Raw genomic sequence first — 7,500 nt, 5'->3', positions numbered from 1 at the left:
GTTGTTCTTTCAAGAAACTTTGTTTCTAAAAGCTGAACCAACCTGTTCATCCAAATAAAACAAAGAAACTGTAACACTCTTAAGACAGTATTTGGTTAAGTTTAATCAAATTTAAAAACTAACACTCTCAAGACAGTATTTGGTTAAGTTTAATCAAATTTAAAAACTAACACTCTCAAGACAGTATTTGGTTAAGTTTAATCAAATTCAAAAACTAACACTCTCAAGACAGTATTTGGTTAAGTTTAATCAAATTTAAAAACTAACACTCTCAAGACAGTATTTGGTTAAGTTTAATCAAATTTAAAAACTAACACTCTCAAGACAGTATTTGGTTAAGTTTAATCAAATTCAAAAACTAACACTCTCAAGACAGTATTTGGTTAAGTTTAATCAAATTTAAAATGCCTATTAAAGTGATTAATTTTACTGATTTATTTTTAACTACATGTACATGGTTTCCTAGCATTAAATATTAAACAATTTCACTTTTTTTTTTTAATTATATGTATATAGTTTCCAAACTTTAAATATTAAACAAATTTCACTTTCTTGTAATTCCATGTAAATAGTTTCCACACTTTAAATATTAAATGATTCCACTGACTTTTTAATTGCACCTAAAGTTTCCAAACTTTAAATATTAAATAATTCCACTGATCTTTTTTTTTTATTACATGTAAATAATTTTCAAACTTAAAATATTAAATAATTCCACTGATTTTGTAATTACATATAAATATTTTCCAAACTTTAAATCTTAAATATTTCCACTGATTTTTTAATTACATGTAGTTTCCAAACTTTAAATATTAAATAATTCCACTGAATTTTAATAACATGTAAATAGTTTCCAAACTTAAAACATCAAATAATTCCACTGATTTTGTGATTATATTTAAATAGTTTTCAAACTTTAAATATCAATTAATTCCACTGATTTTTTAATTACATGTAGTTTCCTTACTTCAAATATTGAATAATTCCACTGATTTTTTTTAATTACACATAGATAGTTTTCAAACTTTAAATATTGAATAATTCCACTGATTTTTTAATTACATGTAAATGGTTTTCAAACTTTAAATACTAAATAATTCCAATGATTTTTTGATTACATATAAATAGTTTCCTTACTTTAAATATTAAATAATTCCACTGATTTTTTTAATTACATGTAGTTTCCAAACTTTAAATATCAAATAATTCTAACATGGAAACAGTTTCCAAACTTTAAATATCAACTAATTCCACTGATTTTTTAATTATATGTAAATAGTTTTCAAACTTTAAAGATCAAATAATTCCACTGATTTTTTTAATTACATATAAATAGTTCCCAAACTTTAAATATATAATAATTCCACTGACTTTTTAATTACATATAAATAGTTTCCAAACTTTAAAAAATAAATAATTCCACTGATTTTTTTAGTTACAAGTAAATAGTTTCTAAACTTTAAATATCAAATAATCCCACTGATTTTTTAATTACAAATAATAAATGATTCCACTGTTTTTTAATTACATGTAAATAGTTTCAAAACTATTAATACTAAATAATTCCTATTGAATTACATGTGAATGGTTTCCAAACTTTAAATAATAAATGATTCCACTATTTTATTACATGTAAATAGTTCCCAAACTTTAAATATTGAATAATTCCACTTATTTTTTTAATATATGTAAATAGTTTCCAAACTTTAAATAATAAATTATTCCACTGAATTTTTTTTAAATTACATGTAAATAGTTTGCAAACTTTAAATCTTAAATAATTCCACTGATTTTTTTTAAAATTACCTGTAAATAGTTTCTAAACTTTAATTAATGAATGATTCCACAGACTTATTTTTTTAATTACGTGTAAATAGTTTTCAAACTTTAAATATCAAATAATTTCCTATTAAACTAATCTCAACCTGAAATTACAAGGAAAGGGAAACAATATGCCTTAAGTACTGTCATTTGAAAGAAAGGATAATGCCCGAAAGAATACATCAATTTTGCTCTGTGTACATAAATATAAAATATATCACTATAATTATTTTATCAAACAGGTCTACTGAAATATATTCTGTTATTTCTGAATTACGGCAGATTTTGATTTAAGATCTCGGGAGACTGATAATACTACTTTTTTTACGATTCTCTAATTATTATTATTATTGTTATTATTATTATTATTATTATTATTACTAGCCAAGCTACAACCTTAGTTGGAAAGGCAAGATGCTATAAGCCCAAGGGCTACAATAGGGAAAAATAGCCCAGTGAGGAAAGGAAATAAGGAAATAAATAAATGATGTGAACAAGCTAACAATAAATCATTCTAAAACAGTAACAACGTCAAAGCAGATATGGACGTCAAAAATACATATGTCATATATAAACTATAAAAACTCATGTCAGCCTGGTCAACATAAGAATGAGGTTGATGACCCCACCCCCTTCCCCCGGCGGGCTTAGCCAGTACTTCTGTACCAGTAAAGCATAATAAATATAAAACCCATAACTTGTCACTCTGGACCAAACAAAATGCAAAAGGTTAAATTTATAAAAAAAAAAAAAAAAAAAAAAAAAAACGTAAATTACAGAATTTTTGTACATATAAAAAACAGCACTAAAAATGAAATTCGTACCTCGAAAAGCAGCCAGAATCCAAAGAATTCGTAGCAATAAAAACAAAGTTCCACCCTCCGTCGTCATGGCGACGAAGATTCCGGTAACAAAATCAGATATATATCTCTTTTAAAACAAAAGGTGGAATCTCGGTCAAAAACAAAAGTTTAATTCCTACGGGACAAAATGTAACGAGTAACGTCACTGTCACCAATAGGAAAAGAACTGAGGCCGTTTTGAAAGGCTTTGAGTATGAAAGATATTGGTTTGTGTAATGACCTGTGGTATCTAAGCACAGGTTAACCACAACAATACAATAATGGATGGCAGATAATATTTCCGCACCAGGAACGAGAGATAAGGAAGATAGCGTGTAGAAGAATGAAATCTAAAATGATATCTGGAAGAGATTAAATGCACAAAAAGCTACTGATTGCAGAAGCCAAGGACGGATGTTGCAATACTGCAATGGATAAATCTTATTTTCATAAGAACAGGACTTCGCCAAACACATGAACAAGAATAAGCAGAAACAATTAATTTAATCTTAGCATAGAGTTCCTTGCGCTAAACAGGTAAACGTCTTAGGATTTCCATATAAGACGATAAATCATATATAAATAAAATAATTATTCAAATACCAGACATTTCTTTAAATCTCCAGAGGGTGTTAACTCTCGTGTTCACATAATATTCGTTTCATTTTAGAGAGATTTACGAATGAGTTTGCCATTATAATTATCAGTAAGGGAGAATATTTACCAGCCCATAGAGTCATTGCCTTCTCGTACAGAGCGTGATGTTGTCATGCCCTTATTTATATATATATATATATATATATATATATATATATATATATATATATATATATATATATATATATATACGTACAAACACATATATACATATATATGTATATATATATATATATATATATATATATATATATATATACATACATATACATACATACATATATATATATATATATATATATATATATATGTACATATATACACATATATATGTGTATATATATACATATATGTCTATATATATTATATATATATTTATATATATGTATGTATGTATGTAGTTATATATATAAATACATATAAATATAGATATATATATATATATATATATATATATATATATATATATATAATGTGTGTGTGTGTGTGTGTATGTGTGTAGAAATCACGACTGCTCTTACATGATGATCATAAAATATGTACTACAGACACTAAAGAACAAATGGAAATTATTTGTTTGGCATTGGTACTTTCATCCTGTAAATGACATAATTTGACTCCCATTGAGGATGACGATAAAAGCATATCCTATTCATACACGAAAAGGGGGTCCTAAACGGCCGGTTTCTTTATGATTCCATTTAAGTCAGTTTTGAGGAGAAAAAAAAAATGGAAAACCGAACATCGCTTCGATTTAAATCATGACCTTGAGTAGAAACATTTGAAACGAATTATTATTATTGTTATTATTACTATTATTATTATTATCATTATTATTACTAGCCAAGCTACAACCCTAATTGGAAAAGCAAGATGCTATAACCCCAAAGAGCTCCAACTGGGAAAAATAGCACAGTGAGGAAAGGAAATAAGGAAATAAATAAATAATGAGAATAAATTAGCAATATATCATTCTAAAAACAGTAACAGCGTCAAAACAGATATGTCCTATATAAACTATTAACAACGTCAAGAACAGATATGTCATATATAAACTATAAAAAGACTCATGTCAGCCTGGTCAACATAAAAACATATCTTTGGGTATAGTTATCATTAAAAGTTTACTGTATCTGTCTTATTCCAAACGATTCTATGACTTGAATTAAGCCAATGGACACAAAGTATTATCAATGAACTCCCGATACACAGCCATCTTATGCTGGTTGGGTCAGACAAATATCCCTTTAAATGGATAAATATCAATACAACATCGTGTTCAAATAGAAATAAATTTCTACCTCATACTTGGGATCGAACGCTAGCCCCTTCTAATGAAAGGCCAGGTCGAAACCAACCATGCCACGAGAGGCCATAAAAGAAATCGGAACCTGACGCTACCCAGCTGTCCGAGGATTTACCTGGCGAGACATGAGTCTCTTACCAGCGAGTTTTACCCGATTTCCCTTTATATGTTTGACCAACATAAAATTATTTAAAATTATTTATATTCCAGAGCTATTCTTAATTTACAGTTTATCAATGTGCACCTATGAATAAAACACTCTCCATACACATATTTCTTTTTCCAATATCTGGGAAGCCTTGCGAAAAATGATTCATGTTTTTCCAAAATCATACTTAAAATTTCTATTCCGATTTTCCATCTTTGATTTATCAATACTTATTAATAAATTTTGGAGTTTCCTAATATTTTTCATTCTAAATATCACCATAACTTTTACATTTTAGTGTAATAACATCGTTCACGCAATATAAACCTGACGAGAAAACTCACGTCAAAATTGTTTCAAAACGGATGTCAACAACAAATATCAATTTAAAAACGTACATTCAGTTTTCATCTCGTCTTGAAAACTAACTGGGACTCGGTTTGTTTGGAGAGATGTTTGTTTTTCTTTCTATTTTAAGAAGCCCCAAAGACAATATAATAATTGTAAACGTCAAGTAGCATGTCCAAATACCGTACTTAGAAATAGCACGTCATGTTAACCTCGACTGAAGTACAGAAGATATATAATTGCAAAGAGAATGCTGGAGCCACGAGACTAAAATCTGTTGTGGGAAGTTATACCTACATGGTGCGTGTCTAGATATTTTGAGGGGGCAAGTTGGCCTCACTGTTTACGTTGCACAAGGAAGATCAGCTTTGAGAACGAGACATCAAGCCTTTTGCAACAATGCAGCTCTTCTAGGAGAAGGACACTCCGAAATCAAACTATTGTTCTCTAGTCTTGGGTAGTGCCATAACCTCTGTACCATGGTCTTCCACTTGCTTGGGTTAGAGTTCTCTTGCTTGAGGGTACACTCGGGCACACTGTTCTCTCTTGTTTCTCCTCCTCTTGTTTTGTTAAAGTTTTTATAGTTAAGGTAGGAAATATTTATTTTAATATTGTTGCTGTTCTTAAAACAATTAATATTTTTCCTTGTTTCCTTTCCTCACTGGGCTGTTTTCCCTGTTGGAGCCCCTGGGCTTATAGCATCCTGCTTTTCCAACTAGGGTTGCAACTTAGCAAATAATAATAATAATAATAATAATAATAATAATAATGGAATCATGAACTTCATATGAGAAATAAGTAAAACCGCGTACATGGCCAGGATTGAAATACAGAACCTGGATTGGAACAGCAAGACCACAGCTTGGCATAGAGAACAACGCAGCTCTCAAGAGAATCGAGTCCGAGATCAACATAGTTTACAAATTTTAAATTTTATGAAAAGGCATTGCACAAGAATGTTCCTGAGGAACCGATTTCTCTCACGTTGCAAGACTGTAACCCCTAAGCTTTCTCTAAGAGGGGGAGCCTGTGAGATCGGCCATGAACTTTTGTGAAGTCTTGTGAAAAATCATTCATTTATATTAAAAAATTTTCTTGAAATGTTTACCTTGAAAAATCTTGACGTTTTCATTTATTAACACTATTAATTAATTTGTTTCTCAATATTTCTTTATTCTAAATTTTCATCGCCATAGTCTTTATATTCAAGTGTAATTCAATCCTTCAAACAATCTAGTCTTGGCGAAAAATCACGTAAAAAAAGTGAAATGAAACATTTCGAAACATAATATTAAATGGAAAAATGTAAAATCTGTTTTCAATTAACCCTAAACCCTAACGAGGCCTCTGTTCGTCCAGAGAGAAATTTTCTTCAAATTTCACACTCCACTAAGACATTTTAGGTTAAGTCAAATTTGGAAATCAAACCACCTGAAATTCCATTTAAAAATCAGACTATATATCAGTTTAGTGAGATCGGTGTTACTCTATGGACATGAGTCATGGTATGGCAATGAAACAATCTCCAATAGATTTATTAGATTTGAGAATAAAGCCTTCAGAAGAATATTGGGAGTTCAATAGCAGGAGATGATTAGAAATGAAACTATAAGAGAGATTACTCGAGTGCCATATGTGGATGAGATCATGATGAGGGGTAGATGGAGGTGGTTTGGGCATGCTCTTCACAGTCCCCAAGAAAGATTAGTTCACCAAACGTTCAGCTAGGCTCCACAAGTCACTAGAAGAATTGGAAGACCCCGGCCTACATGGCTGATGACTATGAAGCACGAAGTAGGATATGATGAAAGGAGAAGTATAGAATTACAAGCTCAAGATCGGGGCGACTGGCGAAATCTAACCGAGGAGGAGATGATGATGATGATATATATATTTTTTTATCTATATATATATATATATATATATATATATATATATATATATATATATATATACATACATATATATATATATATATATATATATATATATATATATATATATATATATATATATATATATATATATATATAGTCAATTGGTCGTCTTTTCTGTCCCCTGGTTCATTTACAGTCTTTAAGAACCCATTCAGTTATTCACACTGTCCATCTGTTATCTGTCATTCTCATCATATGATATGCCCATGTCCATTTCTTTTTCTTGCAATTTGTTAGAATATCCTGTAATTTAGCTTGTTCTTGCTCTATCATTATTCTATACAAAGCTCTTTGAGTACGTAGTTAGCTTATGTTTTAAGGCTTTAGTAAGGCTCCAAGTTTCTGATGCATAAGTCAAAACCGGTAGAACCATTTGTTAATCAAAAGCTCTTCGGTCTCATATCCTGGGGAAACAATTATTGTCTATCCTAAGAAAATATA

The 7,500-nt window shown here is 29.4% G+C and overlaps 1 protein-coding gene across 1 annotated transcript in view; it reads right to left on the bottom strand.

Moving 5' to 3' along the window:
- Nucleotides 1–2,832, bottom strand: part of LOC137630052 (MAM and LDL-receptor class A domain-containing protein 1-like) — a 217,898-nt gene extending 215,066 nt beyond the window's left edge. The window contains exon 1 of the mRNA XM_068361542.1: nt 2,646–2,832. Coding sequence (XP_068217643.1) covers nt 2,646–2,712 — 67 coding nt within the window. The 5' untranslated portion in view covers nt 2,713–2,832. The remainder of the gene's footprint in view (nt 1–2,645) is intronic.
- Between the last annotated feature and the right edge of the window lie 4,668 nt (nt 2,833–7,500).

This window comes from Palaemon carinicauda, chromosome 38 (assembly GCF_036898095.1).
Source record: "Palaemon carinicauda isolate YSFRI2023 chromosome 38, ASM3689809v2, whole genome shotgun sequence".
NCBI lineage: Eukaryota > Metazoa > Arthropoda > Malacostraca > Decapoda > Palaemonidae > Palaemon > Palaemon carinicauda.
This window is presented reverse-complemented; position numbering and strand designations above follow the sequence as displayed.